This window comes from Equus caballus, chromosome 13 (assembly GCF_041296265.1).
Source record: "Equus caballus isolate H_3958 breed thoroughbred chromosome 13, TB-T2T, whole genome shotgun sequence".
In the NCBI taxonomy this organism is placed as follows: domain Eukaryota; kingdom Metazoa; phylum Chordata; class Mammalia; order Perissodactyla; family Equidae; genus Equus; species Equus caballus.
Genome location: NC_091696.1, coordinates 52,666,046 through 52,681,804, shown reverse-complemented (window position 1 = coordinate 52,681,804; position 15,759 = coordinate 52,666,046). Strand labels below are relative to the sequence as shown.

At 63.7% G+C, this 15,759-nt stretch overlaps 2 protein-coding genes across 7 annotated transcripts; one reads left to right on the top strand and one right to left on the bottom strand.

The window, feature by feature from the left end:
* Positions 1 to 4,264: 4,264 nt before the first annotated feature.
* On the top strand, positions 4,265 to 5,325 carry PERCC1 (proline and glutamate rich with coiled coil 1). The gene has a single exon (XM_023616660.2). The coding sequence runs from the start codon at positions 4,361 to 4,363 to the stop codon at positions 5,183 to 5,185; it is 825 nt and encodes a 274-aa protein (XP_023472428.2). The 5' UTR covers positions 4,265 to 4,360; the 3' UTR covers positions 5,186 to 5,325.
* Positions 5,326 to 6,019: 694 nt separating this feature from the next.
* On the bottom strand, positions 6,020 to 14,794 carry CCDC154 (coiled-coil domain containing 154). 6 transcript variants are annotated; one of them, XM_023616658.2, is made up of 18 exons: positions 14,409 to 14,794; positions 14,212 to 14,309; positions 13,872 to 14,088; positions 13,595 to 13,781; positions 13,331 to 13,371; positions 12,907 to 13,002; positions 12,330 to 12,453; positions 10,337 to 10,438; positions 10,133 to 10,261; positions 9,935 to 10,059; positions 9,477 to 9,603; positions 9,251 to 9,388; positions 7,972 to 8,091; positions 7,812 to 7,888; positions 7,287 to 7,404; positions 6,772 to 6,858; positions 6,279 to 6,466; positions 6,020 to 6,161 (listed from the first exon to the last, which is right to left on the bottom strand). In XM_023616658.2, exons 2-18 carry the CDS (start codon positions 14,219 to 14,221, stop codon positions 6,035 to 6,037), a joined length of 2,013 nt encoding a protein of 670 aa, XP_023472426.2. In that variant the 5' UTR covers positions 14,222 to 14,309; positions 14,409 to 14,794; the 3' UTR covers positions 6,020 to 6,034. The 6 variants fall into 6 exon arrangements, with proteins under 6 accessions (XP_023472426.2, XP_005599129.2, XP_023472427.2 ...); XM_005599072.4 differs by having other exon boundaries at positions 14,624 to 14,733; XM_023616659.2 differs by having other exon boundaries at positions 6,298 to 6,466; positions 14,624 to 14,732.
* Positions 14,795 to 15,759: the final 965 nt, after the last annotated feature.

Here is a 15,759-nt window from a genome sequence, read left to right as displayed (position 1 = left end):
TAGAGGCCGCTCCATTCCTGGGCTCGGGGCCCCGTCCACCCTCAAAGCCTTGGCCCTCTGCCTCCGCGGTCACACTTCCTCTCACTCTGACCCCCTGCCACCCTCTTACAGGGACCCCTGTGATGACAGTGGACCCACGGGATAATCCGGGGTCATCTCCCATCTCGGCGTCCTCACCTCTGCCGGGTCCCTTTGCCATGTGAGGTGGCATGTCCACAGTTCCTGGGGATTATGGTATGTATGTCTTTGGGGCCATTGGTCAGTTGACCACAGGGGTGTGGGCTCTGCCTGGGTCTTTTCCAGGCTGTCGCCTCTGCTGGAACGTCTTCACTTCCTGCAGCTTGGCTGGGTGAGCTGAGCTCCTGCTCCCATCACTGCCCTGCGATCGACCTCCTTCATGAAGCCCCCTCCTCTGGTCACCCCGGGGGCCGGGACCTTCTCGAAGGCAGGGCTGCGTCTCATCTTCCTCAGGCCACCCCCACTGTCCAGGTTGGGCCACTTCGGCAGGCTGGAGGCTGAGTCCAAATGCTCTCCTGGGGCCTCCACGCAGCCTGCACATCTCATGGCCCCTGTGGCCTCACCCCCTCGGGGCTGAGCAAGGTGGAAGTCCACTAGCAGACCCCGGGCCTGTCTCCAGCCCCTTCACAGGCTCCGGCCCTGACCTTCCCCGACGATCAGCAGGGGGCACTGCGGCTACAGCTGGGGCAGCTGTGGGCCCCTCCCCTGGGGTCCAGCCTGGGTCCTGGGCCATCACTGCAAACCCCCTGGGCCAGCAGGGAGGCAGGGGCTGTATCTCGCAGAGAGGGAGCCTGGGGCCCCAGCAGCCTGGGAGCCACCTGGAACCCCAACCCCGGGCCTCCCAGAGGTCTTGGCTGTGCTGGGTCAGAGGGAGGCCAGCAGCACCACTCCACGGCCAGGACCTGGGCAACAGTGTCATCGCGCCCCAGAGTCTCTGGGCAGAACCCTAGCCATGCCTGAAGTCAGTCTCTTGGGGACCAAGGTCCAATGCGGACTGGACTCACAGGTCTGCGCTGTGGGCTGCCGGGAGGGCTGGCACTCGCACCCACAGAGCTGGCATCCCTCCCCTCTCCCTGCAGCCTGCTCCTGGGGCCTGCAGTGGCCCTGCCCCTCGCCACCCCTCTCCTTGGTCCTGCCCCAGGCAAACAACCTGGTTCTGAGACATCTGCCATGTGAAGACCCACTGATGGCAGGCCACCAGCCTGGCCCAGTGCAGATCTCATTCTTGGGGTGGACCTTGCCATTTCCTGGTCACTCCCCCAAAAGCTGGGGGTCCTGACTTTGGGTCCAAGCACTGAGCACCTGTGTTGGGCCCTCCACATGCCCGAGTAATGACTGGCAGCAATCAGCATGGCAGACTCGCCCACCGGCTCCCACTTGCAAGAAAGGCCTGGGTCCCTGTCCACATCCCACCTGTTACAGAGTGTCACTAGGTAGGAGAGGCACCATCCCTGCTTGAAGGACGTGGAGCCTGGAGCTGAAGGGCAAGGACCCAGGGAGGGGTGGAGTGGCATCCACATCCTCCTGGCCCCATGGATGGGTGAGCCCACACGTCTGGAAGGCAGATCAGGAACCATGTGTGACCGTGGGACCCAGGGCCAGGCACATGCCAGGCTGGGAGGGGCTGCTGTCCTGTCCTCAGAGCCTGGCCCACCAGCAGTGGCAGCTTTGGGAGTCACAGTGAATGGGACTCTGGAGTCCTCCCAGTGGGCATCTCCAGGGGCCACATCTGGTGAGTGACAGGTAGGGGCCACAGTCACATATGGAGGGCCCTTATTGAGCTGAATAGTGTCCCCCAAAACTTGTGTCCGCCTCAACTTCAGAGTGGAACCTTGTGTGGAAATAGGGTCACTGCAGATGCAGCCAAGGGAAGGCGAGGTCAGAGTGGAGGGGGCCCTGAGTCCAGTGACGGGCATCCCTGCAGGAGGAGGGAAACGTGGACACAGACACCCGTGGGGGGATGGCCATGGGACCACAGGGAGAGAGACTGGGATGATGCAGCTACAAGCCAAGGAATGCCCAGAGAGCCACGGGACGGATTCCCTCCAGGGCATCCAGAAGGGACCAAGCCCCACCCCCCCCCATGCCTTGACCTTGGACTTCTGGCCTCCAGACCATGAGAGTATCCCTCTCTGCTGTTCTCAGCCCCAATTTGTGGTGATTGGTTTACATGGGCCCCAGGACACTCATCAGCACCACAGGGCAGGGGCTGGGCACCAGGGAGGTTGGGGCGTTGGGGAGCCACAGATCCTCTGGGGTCCTGCTGCTGGTGTCGGTTGTAACCCATCGGGGAAGCGCAGTGAGGACACCCCACAGGCAGGTTCCATGGGGCTGGAGGTACTGAGCCCTCAGAGGAAGGCATGGGAGCCAAAAAAAGAAGCAGAGAAAGGAGGTGCCCTCTCAGCTTGGCCCCTGGGGACAAAGCTCTGTGAGCGGTGGGGGAGCAGGGGTTCAGCTGGATTTATTGCAAACGCACCTGCAGCTCTGGGACTGCAGGAGGGGCTGGGCGGGAGCTCCAGAGGCCTCACTTGCATGAGCCCCTCCCCTGGCTGGTGGTCCCCAGCCTCCCTCTCTTGGCCTCCCAGGTCCTGCGGCCGTCCCGGAGCCCTGTTCCCTGGAGCACGGCAGAAGCAGGATGTCTTCTAGAGAAGGCTACTCCAGAAGTCAAAATAGCATGAAATTTAATTTTCCGCCTATTTGACAAGGCTGGGTCCAGGCCCCAGTGAACGGGGAGATAAGGGTCCTCTGCCGGGTGTGAGCCAGCTGGGACCGTGGCAAACACTCCACGGTCCCCAGGCAGGCCATACTCCCCCCGCGGGGCCTGGTTGCCGGGCGCTAAAGCAAACGGGCTCTGTTTGCCGGGTCTGCGATGACAATGCAGTCGCCAAATATTTGCCAGCCTGGCCGGCCGTGGAGCCCGCCTATAAATGCTTGAGCCCAGGTGGAGGTGGGCCTGCCCGGCGGGAGCTGCAGGCCTCAGCAGGTAGGAGTCAGGCGGGAGGGTGCTGGTGGTAGCGGGGGTCTGGCTTCCTCCCCCTCCCTTCTGCTCGGATGGTCTTTGGAGACCACCCACCCACTGCCAGGTTGCCAGCAGGGCTGGGCCATCAATTAGGCGTTGTTGGGGCAAGCACAGGCTTGGGGCAGGAAGGGAGCTAAGTCTTGGCTCCCCAGGAGCGACTATCGCCACGGCCCAATGCTGGGGCCACGGGACACCCCGGCAGGGAAGATCAGGAGGCCAGAGTGGCCAGAGGGGGACACGGAGAGGGGAGGCCTGGGCTGCTCCCCGCCCTCCCAGGTCGGCCTGACTCTGCCTGACGCCTGTGCACTCACCCGGCCCCCTCAGGGGATGAGGTCAGGTTATTTTCTGACAAGCAGTGAGCCCCTCTCCCTCTCTCAGCACCACCTTCCCTTTCTTCCTCCCTCCTGCCTGGGGCTCTTGCCAGGAGGCCAAAGGGCTCTCCCACCTGCCTCCCCGCTCAGCCCAAGGGGCTGGTGGCACTTGTCTTGGGGGTGGGGGGGTGCTCCGGCATTCAGAATCAGCCTATCCTATCAGTCACTTCCCAAATTCCACCCCCGCTCCAGTCCTGTGAGCCCCAGGCCCACACGCCTTCCCCACCTCCCCTGACCCCACGAAACCCAGGTTAGGCATGCCCGAGGTGTCCTCTCTTCCACCAACCTCCCCCCACTGGGAGCAGATGAAAGCCCGGGGCATGACAGCGTTTATTAAAATTAGATGGGACAGGAGCACTAACACCGACTCTGAGCATCCCCTGGAGCCCAGGAAGCAGCTGGCTGAGGCAGCAGGCCCAGCTCCTGGGCTCAGTGTGGGCATCTCAGGGACGAAGAACCCTTCCAGCCCCAGGCACCATGTGACGGGCCGAGGGTCCCCCTCTTCCATCTGGCACCTGAGCCGAGGACCGGAGCAACCCCACGCTGGGATCAGTCTCCGGGCTCCAGGGCCCCAAACCCACCAGCACCCCACCCCTGGGCCAGGTTCCTTCCCACCTCCCCTGCTTTGTTCCCCAGTCTCGACTGTTCCAGCAGCACTGTCCCCTCACCCCGCCTCCCTGCGTCTGCCAACCACCCCCTTCCTCTGGCCGGAGACCGTCCCATGGGCTCTCCCCCTCCACTCCTGCCATGCCCACCCACCCAGGGTCCCATCACACACGGTTTCTTCCAAGCTCAGTGCCCTCTCCAAGCACAGGCGGCCCCACAAGCCTGCAGTGACCCATTCCCTGGGGAGAGATGCAGGCCCTGACCACTAACCTGTCCCTTCTCCACCTCCCTCCCCAGCTGGCGCCTGCTGCCCCGGAGGCCCCAGAAGCTCGGCGGTGTGGAGGAGATGGCCGCAGGTGTGATCCGGCCGCTCTGTGACTTCCTGCTGCCCCTGCCATCCCATGGGCCCTTCCCGCCCTCAGACCCAGAGCCCCCAGACACTTCAGAGGAGGAGGAGGAGGAGGAGGAGGAGGAGGAGGAGGAGCAGCAGGAGCTGGAGGTTGAGGGGCCAGGGGCCCGCAGCCCAGCCCCCCAGAGTTCAGGTTGGGCCTCAACTGCCCCAGAAGCGGTCCCTCTGGATCCGAGCGTCCCCGAGACGCCGCTGCGGCTGCTGCAGTTTTCCAGGCTCATCAGCAGTGACATCCAGCGCTACTTTGGCCGCAAGGACAGGGGACAGGACCCAGATGCCTGTGACATCTATGCCAATGGCCGCCTGGTGGGCAGCTCAGCCGGGGAGCTGTACTGTGCCGACCTGGTGCGCCTGGCCCAGGGTGGGCCCCCTGATGACAGCGTGGCTGCCGAGCCCAGGGTCCGCTTGCCCGGGGGTCCCCAGGGGCAGGTGCGGGGGCCGGGCCTCGGTGGGGCCAGGGCGCAGCCGCTGGGGCCCCTGGCAGAGCTCTTCGACTATGGGCTGCGGCAGTACCCGGGGCCCCGGGCATGGGCTGGCCGCCGGCTGCGGCTGGAGCAGAAGTACGGCCACATCACCCCTATGACCCAGAGGAAGCTGCCCCCCTCCTTCTGGAAGGAGCCAGCGCCCAGCCCCCTGGGCCTACTCCACCCAGGCACACCAGACTTCAGCGACCTGCTGGCCAGCTGGTCAGCGGAGGCCGGCCCCGAGCTGCCGGGTGGAGGTGCCCAGGCCCCGGAGGGGGTGCAGCTGGCCGAAGCCTAGTGAGCGGGCTGGGGTCAATGGGGGTGAGACGGAGGCAGCAGGCGTCCAGACTCTCCTGATCCCTCTCCTGGGAGCCCCCCGGGGCCCTCCAACCAGGGTGGCCACTAGCAGGACAAACCAGCTCAGGCGGGGACTTCTCAGGCCCAGGAAGAAGGGCTGGGCTCATCCTGGGGCCTGGAGCTGCCACAACCAAAGGCCACCAGGGGAGGGAACGGGCAGGAGCCACAGTCCTGGCCACCCTGGCCCTCGGCCCTCAGAGCTCTACCCACAGTGGGGAGGACAGGGCAGGAGCTGTGGCCTCTTGGAGGCCATGGGCTCAGTGGGTGAACACATGGTGCCCCCCACTGGGCAAGGCTCATTCTCCATCCAGACCACTGCCCTCCTCACTGCCCATCCCCCTGGCTGGCCCCAGCACGGCGCCTCCGCACAGTCCCGCAGCAGGTGGCTACAGCAGAATGAGCCGAGGGTTTTCATGGACCGGCAGGAAGCGGGGGTGCTGCCCGAGGGCATAGGTGAACACGCTATTTGCTCCCTCCATGAGGGCAGGGAGAGCCACTTCCTCCCCAGGCACCGCACAGCCGGCAGCCATGGACCCCGAGGCTGGGCCACCTGCCTGCTAGGGGGCCCAGCTGGGGGTGAGTGGGGCTCCCAGGCCACTGTGCCTGTTGGTGGGAAGCCCCAGTAAAGTGGGTGGGCCTGGGGCTCAGCTGGCTTGGGCAGAAAGGGGTTCTGGGAGTCTGGGGACAGACAGGCTCTGGGAAGGGTCCCCTTGGTCACTCCCACTGCCTGTGGCCTCCTGACCCCCTGGGTGGGAATTCTGGGCTCTGACAGGAGCAGGAGCTGGCACATTTATTTCTGGGAGAGGGGCAAGGACGTGAGCTGTTGGGCAGGCTCCCAGCTGAGGGACTTCTCCAAGACCGCTCTTGGCCTCCGCTGGGCCACCAGGCTCAGGAGGACCGACTTCCACCTCAGCCACCTGCTCAGAGATATGGCTCACGGCTCCTGGATCCTGCCTCTGCCCACTGCCCTCGGGGCCTCCCCCAGCCCCGAACCTGGACCTGGAGGGGTCTCCAGAAGGCCCCCCACTGCTTACCTCACGGCCTGATACACACCCCAGCGGTTCACGGGGGCCACCTCGCTGGCGGCCACGTCCTTGACGAAGAACCGGTGGCTCACCAGCGACATGAGGACCCTCCTGCTGCCCGGCGTCAGGGCCCACGGGCCCTCCTCACTCCACAGGCGCATCATGCTCTCCCGCAGGGTGGCCATCTCCTCCGTGCGCTGTGGACGCAGTGGAGCATGGGGGCGGGAGGGGCGGACTGACGCAGGAATGCAGGGGGCAGGGGATGGGGGGCGACGGTGAATGGGGTTTATCTCCCTCTGGGCAAACCAGGGCCTTATCTGCCCAGAAACGCTGCCTGGGCCAGAAACGCAGACAGACGGACGGCCAGGAGCGGGCCAGGCTGGGAGGGGCAAGGGGAGGTGGGAGTCAGGCTCCACCAGAGGAAGGCGGCCACCCGCAGAGCCTGGGAACCCCGTGGAGCCACAGGGGCCGGGTGAGGGTCCAGCCTGGGGCCACCTCTCACCAGCTTGGTTTCTGTATTAAACCTGAGGTTCTGGACGGCCTTGTTGTCCCGGATGCTGTTTTCCAATTTCATTATTTGGTTCTGAAACTAAATGCGGCCCCCATTCGTGGGCATGGAAGTGGGGAGTCTACGGGCCTGGGGGCAGCCCCCCTCATTCACTCAGGGCAGGAGCTGGCCTGTGACACGTGGGTCCTCGCCCCTGGGTGGGATCCGGGGCGTGTCACAGCCCAATGAGAAGGTGGGACCCGGCTGGTGCTGGGGGCCGCTCCTTTCCCTGCAATTGCTGATGCCCCTCAGCATTTGGGGGCTCCACACAGGTGCCCCCACTTGGTATTCCTGGAGGCTGAGACATGCAGAGCCACCCAGCAGGACAGCTGGTTCTGCAAGTCTTGACGCCCCCGCATGAGGTGTCCTGGATCTGAGCCTCCCTGGGGCCCCATGAAGGGAACTGTCCTGTCTGAATCAGGTGACCGCCCACTCTCCTGAGTGCAAGGGGCGCTGGGGCCCGAGGGTACCGTAGTCAGCTTGCCCTGGATCTCGGCGATCTTCCGCCCAGGGTTGCCCTCCCTGAGAAGCTGCATGGACGACAGCACAGCAGCCAGCTCCTGCCGCATGGCCCCGAGCTCGAACTCTCTGTGGGCACAGGAGACAGGGGGCTGCCAGGCTCTAGGGGGTGCCCGGGAGGCAGGGTGGGTGGAGGGAGGAGGCCCTGGGCAGAGCACAAAGATGCTCAGCCTTGTCACCCCTCCAAGGGGGACTGGGGGTCCCCAGCAGGTGACAGAGGGAAAGGCTCAGGGATACGTGCAGGCTGCACCGGTGTGCACCAGACCCAGGCTGGGGAGGGGTCGGAGCTGCCACAGGTGCTGGGGGCTTGGGGAGGAGCGCTCTCAGGAAGCCTCGCTGATGCACCAGGCTTGCTCTGAGACAGCTGCACCCTCCTGGGGAGGGGACCAGCCCTGCTCCTGATGCTCAGCAGAGCTCACTCCCCTCCCCAGGGACCACGGTCCTGCCAGGCCGTGGCAGGGGGCTCGGGCCCTCACCTGGTTTTGGCCTCGGCAGAGATCTTGAGGTCTGAGTCACTCCTGTGGAGGACGCACTTGTCGGAGACAGCCTCTATCTGAAACGAGGAGCCAGGGGCCAGCGGGCAGCTAAGGGGGGCACAGAGGGGCGGGGGAGGCTGCAGCCCCAGCCCTCACCCACCTGCCGGGGCAGGCTGTCCACTTTCTCCCGCACGTCCCTCAGGTGTGCTTCGGCCTCCTCCCGGCACCGGGCCAGGCCCTCCATGGATTTCCGCTCTGCGCCTTCCCACTCACTCTTTGCCTGGGACATGGAGACCCAGTGAGGGCCAGAACCCAGAGATGGAGAATGGACAGACAGACACATGGGGCCCACTGGAGCCAGTAGGACCCGAGACACTGGCACCCACGCAGTAGAGAGCTCCTGGACAGCATGGGGCCCCCACGTCCACCTCTGACTCCGAGCATGTCCACACAGACCACACGCAACCCCAGGAAGTCCTGGCCAGGCACATCTGGGGACAAGGTCTTCCCAGGAAGGGCCACCAGGCTGGGCAGAGCCACATCCATAAGAAGAAGGCCTAGCTCAGCCCCCTCCACATGCCAGCCCCACCTGCCCACGGGAATTGGTAGGGACTGGAACAGAGGGCAGACAGCCTGCCCGCACCCGCAGGAGAGGGGCTGCAGGGCAGGCCAGGGGGACCCAGCCCACAGCCAAAGGGTGTACATGTGCATCCACAGCAGCGCCATCCAATCGCCAAGAAGGGCAACAGCCCAGTGTCCGTCAGCTGACGAACGGATAAACCAGTCGGTCCACCCACACAGTGGAATTTTATTTGGCCATGAAAAGGCATGAAGCACTGACACACGCTAAAACACGGATGAACCTCAAAAACACGCCGCTCTGGGAGAGAGGGTGTGAGCCCGTTTCTGTGAAACATCCACAGAAGAGGCAAACCCACAGAGACAGAAAGCAGATGAGTGGGCACCAGGGGTGGGGGGCAGGAGGAACGACAGGGAGTGACCGCTAACGGGACAAGGCCTCCTCGTGGGGTGATAAAAAGTTCTACAGGGGCTTGTGCTGGTGGCTGTGCAACTGTGAATCTAAGAAAAGCCACTGCACTGTACGCTTTTAAAGGGTAAATTGTGTGGTGTGTGAATTAAACCTCAATAAAGCTGTTAGAAAAAAGGAGAAAAAAGAACCCTTGGGGCAGAGGCTGCCTCGCGGCTGGCTGAGTCCCCTGAGTGGTGGGGCGTCGGCCTCTGAAAGTTTCAGCAGCTGACCTCTGGCCTCTGGGGCTCAGGACCACCCTAGGCTTTGCAGACAGTTGCTGGGTGGGGGTGGGAGGCTTGGGATCTGCCGGTCAAGCCTCCACCCTCAGGGACGGCTGGGGAGCAGGAGGGGCGCCAGGACCCCACCTGTCTAAGCATGCCCTGCCCCGACGCAGCTCTGCTCTGCTCACCTCGCGCAGCCTCAGGCTCAGCGTCTGCTCCTGCAAGTCCAGCCTCCAGCTCAGGGCCAGGAAATGGTCACTCAGGTCCTTCACCTGCCTGGCGAGCTCAGCCACGGACACCTCCAGGGCCTGGCTCTTCTCTTGGAGCTGCGGGAGGCCAGGCTGAGTGTGGGTGCCTGTGTGGGGACGGGGGGTACCCTGCAAGGAGACCTGACTCAGTCCCTGACGCCCTCACCAGCTCCAGCACGCTGTGTGTCTCCTGCTGGGCCAGCTCGCCGGCCAGCTGCATGGCCTCCAGGTTCTCCTGCAGGTAGGCGGCCAGTTCCTCAGCCTGGCTTTCCTCCAAGTGCCCCTTGGCGTCCCTGGGGGTTGACGCCATCAAGAGACTGTCCCCCAGCTGAGGCTGGCCTGCCCCTCATTGCTGGGCCAGGGAGGGGAGCCTGGGTGCTGGCCCCAGAACCTTTTAGGAGAGCCCAAGGAGCAGAGGATGGAGTGTTATCACAGAGGCCACCAAGACAGGGCTGCGTCCACTGCTGCCACACAGAGTTCCCTTGTGAAAGACAGGCTGGTGGGGGGACACCAGAGGGCAGCTACTCTGCCCCAGGGTGCCCCACTGGGCCTGGTGCTGGGCTTGGGATGCCAGACTCGGGGGAGAAGGGCCATCCCCGTCCACCCGGCCTGACCGACACCTACCGGGCCTTCTGCTCAGCCAGCAGGACTTGGTTCAGTGACACCTGATTCTGCTGCACGAACTTGGTCAGCTGGACCACGGCCTTGTCCAGGCCCTGGCACTGCTCCAGGAGGTGGCATTCTTCCTGCTACTGTGTGGAGGCGGCCTTGAGACCTGCGCCCCTGGACACCCCAGCCCACGCCTAGCCCGCGGCCACCCACCTTGCGCTGCCCCCACAGGGCCTGGACTCGCTCCTCGTCCAGCTCCTGGAGCTTCTGCCACCTGCTCTCCAGCTCCTCCCGCAGGCCGCTCTCCGCCTTCAGCCTAGCGCTCTCCGAGGTCTTCATTCTCTGTGGGGGGACCACCCCTGTCTGTTCGAGCCCGGCGAGTGCAGGCGGCCAGGCCCAGCTGCCCACGGCTCCCACCTTCTCGAGGGCCAGGAAGCTCTTCTGCAGGAAGCCGCACAGCTTGGCCTCCCTCCTGAGGAAGCGGAGACTCATCTCCTCTCCGAGCTTGGTCACCTGGGCCTGCGGAGGGAGGTCCCCGTGGTCACCGTGCAGCTTCCGTGCTGGGCATCTTCCTTGCCACGGCCACCCCTGACCACTGCGCCCTCATGGGCTTGGTTGTTTTCTTGCCCAACTATCTTCATCAGAGGATAAGTGTCCACTGCTGTCCCTGAGCCTGCCAGAGCCCGGCCCGCTATACCCTCCTGAGGAAGGAAGGGCAGGGACCACATGTCCCCACAGAGGGCCAGGCACAATGGTTGTGAATGTCTGAAGACCGAGCTCCCGTGGGTCCAGAACACACTTTGTGCTCTCAGTGACCACCAGATGCCACCCAGGGAAGGTGGCACAGCAGCCACCAAATCACACCCAGAGCTGGGAGCCTCTGGCAGGGAGGCCAAATGCATGTCAGCACAAACTTGTGCACATGTACACACATATATGCACATGTGTGCACACAGTCATACAAAAGCATGCACACTCAGACACATGTGCGCATATAAATCCAGCGCATCCACACACACACATGCACACAATGCACACAATGCCTACACTCCCACACACGCGCATGCATGCACACGCCCTTGCCCTCTCTCCCTCCTCCACATCAGCTCCTTTTGTGCTGCACCAAGGTCCTGGGGGAGCACTAGTGGGGAGTCAAAGCCCAGCCAGGCCCTGTCTCCTGGCTTCACACACCCGCAGGACAGCAGGCCCTGGCACAAGGCACCTTTTCTGCAGCCACAGAGCCCTCCCAGGGCCAGGAGAGCTGCCCACAGCCCACAGAGCAGCTGTACCCTAAGCCCCTACCCCATGTGGGAGGACCTAGGGCAGGGGTCGGCAAGATCTCGCTGTAAGGAGCTGGAGAGTAGATGTTTTAGGTTTATGGGCCACAGGCACTCGGTCCCAGCTCCTCAGTGCAAAGGCAGCCGTGGACAATATGGGTGTGGCTGTGCGCCAATAAAACTTTATTTACAAAAACAAGTGGTGGGCCACAGTTTGCTGATCCCAGCCCTAGAACGCACTCAGGGAAGAGGCAGGCACCCCATGAGTATGCCTGGCATGTCAGGAATCCCTGGGCCCAATGCTTTCTGGAGATCCTGGGCCGGCAGGAGGCAGGAAGCCTCTCGATGGAGGGAAGACACTAGGTTCCCAAAGGGCAGCGGGAGGGGACGCCACCGAAGCTGGGCAGCCGAGCTATGTGGGCAGCAGCTGGAGAGCACTCGGTCCCCTGCCTCCCCTCTGCAGTGCAGGCCCTGGTCTCTATTTGCAGAGCTGAAGAGGCCAGGTCTGGAGACGTGCCTGCCTAGTCCCCTGTACTTCCTAGGGCCATGCGCGAGGGAAAACCACCCCAGCCCGGGACCGGCCCCCCAAGAGATGCGTCTTCAGGAAGGAAATTTCTACTTCACCCAGAGGGAAGCACTGAGATTGAAAATAGCCACAGAAGGGCTTCAGGGCTACGATGCTCTGCTTCCTGATCTGGGTGCTGGTTATGCGGGGAGTGGGGAGCAGAGGCTGAGATGGCGCTAATGAGGGGACTATAATGAAGGCCACACTCCATCTCAATGCTGCCCAAATCGGCAGCCACGGGCCGTGCGTGGCCACTGAGCATTTGAAATGTGGCTCACATGATCGAAGAACTGAGTTTTAAATTGTCTAAAACGCTGGCTAATTTCAATATGCAGAGCCATCTGTGGCTAGTGACTGCCGTATTGGGCAACACAGGACTGGGGTTGCCCCTCAGGTCTGGTCACATGGACAGAACCAAACAAATTGCTGGAACAAGGGAAGAACCACCGACAGGAAGGAGAGGGGCTGAGCAGCATCGGGGGCTCTTCTAGACGGACCCTCTTGCCGGCCACTCAGCTGGCTGCACGGATGCCAGAGCCCTGTCCGGCCCAGCCTCCCTCCAGGGTACCTGCATCCTGGCCACCTCGTGGTCCACCCTCTGGCTAGCTTCCTCCTGGCTCTTCTGCAGGGCACCACAGGCTGCCTCCCGATCCTGTTCCTCCTGCTCCAGCTTCCCAGTCAGCTTGGCCAACCTAGGGGCAACGGCCACAGGTCACAGCAGTACAGCCAGCTGGAGGGCCTGGCTGGGGAGCCACAGGGAGGCTGGCAGGGCCCCTGAACACTGAGTCCTTCTTGGGCTGGGGCCTGCATCTGGGGGTCCTTGGCTGACTTCCAGGCCAGTGGAGCAGGAGGTATACAACCTGCCCTGGGCAAACAGAGAGGGCAAGGTGCTGAGGTCCCTCTCCTTCCCAGACGGTGAGAGCTGGGTGCCAGGTGGGCATGACTAATGGGGAAGGGCAATGGGTGGGGGTCCTGGGCTAAACTCTCTTTCCCCCACAGAGGGTCCACAGGGGGTTTGAGGTCTCGTCAACCAGCGGCTTGGCACCGAGGGCCGGAGAATGCTTGCCCTGCCTTGGTGACTCCCACACGACCACACACCGTGGGTCCAGAGACAGCCCCCTGGGAGGGAGGCGGGCAGCGCCCACCTGAGGCTGGCCTCCTGCTTGGCGCCCTTCCACTCGGAGTCTTGGAGCGCCTGCTTCCTCCTGATCTGGGTCAGGGCCTCCCGGACCTCCACCAGCCTGCCACACAAGAGCCGCTTCTGCCCCAGGCCTGCCCAGCCCACCCTCCTGGTGGCGAGGAGCAGCCGGAGCAGGCTAGGTGGCGTTTGGGAGCTAGGGGCCCAGCTGGGGGGCCGCAGCAGCAAGCTTCCCCGCTCCCAGGCCCCTGTGGCTGCTGAGCTCTTACAAACCCAGACCTGTCTGAGTCAGGCAAGATGTGTATTTCTTACCTGAGCAAGACAACTAGCGGGGGGAAACGAGGCTGATGCCTCAGCTGGGGGGCACCTGTCACAGCTTTCCCAAAGCCCCTTTCCCTCCCACGAAGGCCTGCACCACAGGTGTGGGGTACCTCTTGTCCAGGGCCTGCATCTGGTTCTGGAGGCTGGGGAGCTGCAGGCAGGAGGGTGTGGGCTGAGCGCAGGCCTGGGGTCCCCACAGCCCAACCAGCACAGACACAGGGCGCCGGAGCTGGGCATCAGCGATTCGCTGGGCTCCAGGCCTGGGCAGCAGGGGCTGAGCTGGGCTCAGGGCCCAGGAAGCAGCTGCCCTGACATCGGGAACAGGGGAGCCTGGCCTCTGGGTGGGGGCTTCCTCCTGGCCAAGGGTGGCTCACCTCGCAGGCCTCCTCAGGGCCCCGAGCCACTTGCAGCCCCTCCTGCTGCAGCCTCTTCAGCTCTGAATCTTGCAGCTGCACGCAGGCGCGCACCTGGAGCAGCTCCCGCAGCAGCCTCAGCATGAAGTGCTCACAGCGGTCCTTGTGTCCCCGCAGGGACACCACCTCGGCCTGCAGGTCAGCCACCCTGGCCGGGGCAAGGTGCCGGTCGGGTCAAGCCACGCTTGCTGGGAGCTGACAGTGTGGGTGGCCCGTCCCTGCTCCCCACGGGGCTCACCACTGTTCTAGCTGCTTCCAGCGCTCGGGGCTGTCCTGCTCTGGGACAGAGATGGTGGATGTCTGGCAGCTGGGCTCACACCTGCCTGAGATCTCCTCCAGACTCAGGGCCTCAGGGCTGTCTAGCCCCTCCTCTAGGAGCCCCAGGTCCTCCAGGGTGATGGTGCTCAGCTGGGAGGGGAGCGAGGCCCCCAACGAGGGATTGCTACCAGCCAGCTCTGCAAGAAGGCACCTTGGAGCTCACCCCTCGGCCTCCTGGGCCAACGAGGGGTGCCAGCTCGCAGGTAGAGCGCGGGATCACACGCACCCAAACCCCTGCAGCAAGTGCCCAGCGAGCTCACCTTGGCTCATCCTGCTGTCACACAGCCTGGCCCAGGGAGGCTCAGCTCTCGTTGCCCCCCAGCAGGAAGCTCAGGTTCCGAGAAGTCCAGGCCCCTGCCTGAGGACACACAGCACTGTGCAGGAGAAACAGACACCCCGCACAGGCCCTCCCCTGGACTGTTCTCCTGGCTCTGGCCCAAGTTGGCCCATGGCTCACCTGATACGGCTTCACCAGCAGCCCCCACCTGAAGCTCTGACTACTGCCGAGGCCTTGGGCCTAGCGCCCCATGGCTGCCCAAAGCTGGACACCAGGGCACTTGGGGCATGGGGGTGGGGCGGGGTGGGAGGTTCGCGGATGGAGGCAGGGAAGTCAGGGGCTGGAAGGCCCTGGAGGAGCATGTGGGGTGTGAAGAGGTGGGCTCATGCACTCACATCTTATCTCCTTCCAAGACAATACCAAGGTGGCAGAGGAGCCGCTCGGTAGGGGGTCCTCCTGGAACCTTCCTTCCCTCACCAGAACCCTGTGAGTTCACACCCCAACTGCCAGCGGAACCTGAGCCCTCAACTTTCTCCTTCCTGCAAGGCCTCACCAACCGCGCGTTTCTGGAAGGATCTGAGGGGGCACCCTTCAGTCGGCTGGTGGAGGAGTAGCTGCGGGCCTGTGGTCAGGGTCAGGAGGCATGCCCAGAAGCAATCGATGGCCCTCTGGTCATAGCACCAGAGCAGGGAGGCCGGGAGCCCCAGTCTGCACCCCAAGAAGAGGCCCCATCCCAGAGAGGGTGCTGGCCTCACGTGTGGGCTGTACCGGTGACCTCAACTTTTCTAGCAGCCACAACAAGAAAGTACACAAGTAAATCTTAATAGTCCATTTTATTTAACCCAATATACCTAAAACATTCTCATTCCAACATGTGATCAGTACGAAGATGTTAGTGAGATGAAGAAAATGCATTTTCTTCACACCAGGTCTTCAGAGCCCAGTGTGGGCTTTCACTTCTCACTTCAGGCCAGCACGGACACGGCCCTGCGCCCTCCCCGCCTTGTCACCCAGACTTGCCCACCGAGGGCTGGACGGGGGCTTCCCTGTGACAAGGCGCACGTGCCAGTCAACCTTCGTCCAGGGGGTGCCTTTCTAAAGCCACCATGACACGGCCCCACTGCCTGTGGCCACACCACACACCTCGGGACCCAGCAGGTCAGGGAAAACGAAGACATGCAGAGCAGCGTGCCGACCCAGGGGAAGCCTTCCCACCTGTCCTGGGCACCCGAGCTTGGGGACAGGGAGTGGCCAAGAACACGGGAGGAGGGAAAGTGAGTCTTCCCTGTGGGCCTCTGTGGCTGCCCCAGGAGCAATGCTGCCAGCGTGGTTGGCACCTGCAGGACCTCCGTCCCGTGAGCCATGCGGAGGCCCCAGCTGCTTCCTCACCCGCGTCCCCTTCTCCAGGGAGATCTGCACTAGGGCTCTGCCCACCCACACCAAATACTGAGGAAGGCCCCGTCCTAGATGCCCCCATCCCCAACGGCCCCGAGAATCCCAGGCTGCTCGACTGGTCTATGCTGGGCGGGAA

What these genes read in the sequence shown, in the direction of transcription:
- PERCC1 (XM_023616660.2), top strand. Translation starts at nt 4,361, where the DNA reads ATGGCCGCAGGTGTGATCCGGCCGCTCTGTGACTTCCTGCTGCCCCTG.
- CCDC154 (XM_023616658.2), bottom strand. An exon ending in CTGGCTGAGCAGAAGGCCCG is followed by an intron (nt 9,604 to 9,934) that starts GTAGGTGTCGGT and finishes GTCAACCCCCAG; the next exon opens with GGACGCCAAGGGGCACTTGG. An exon ending in TGGACAGCCTGCCCCGGCAG is followed by an intron (nt 7,889 to 7,971) that starts GTGGGTGAGGGC and finishes TCCTCGTTTCAG; the next exon opens with ATAGAGGCTGTCTCCGACAA.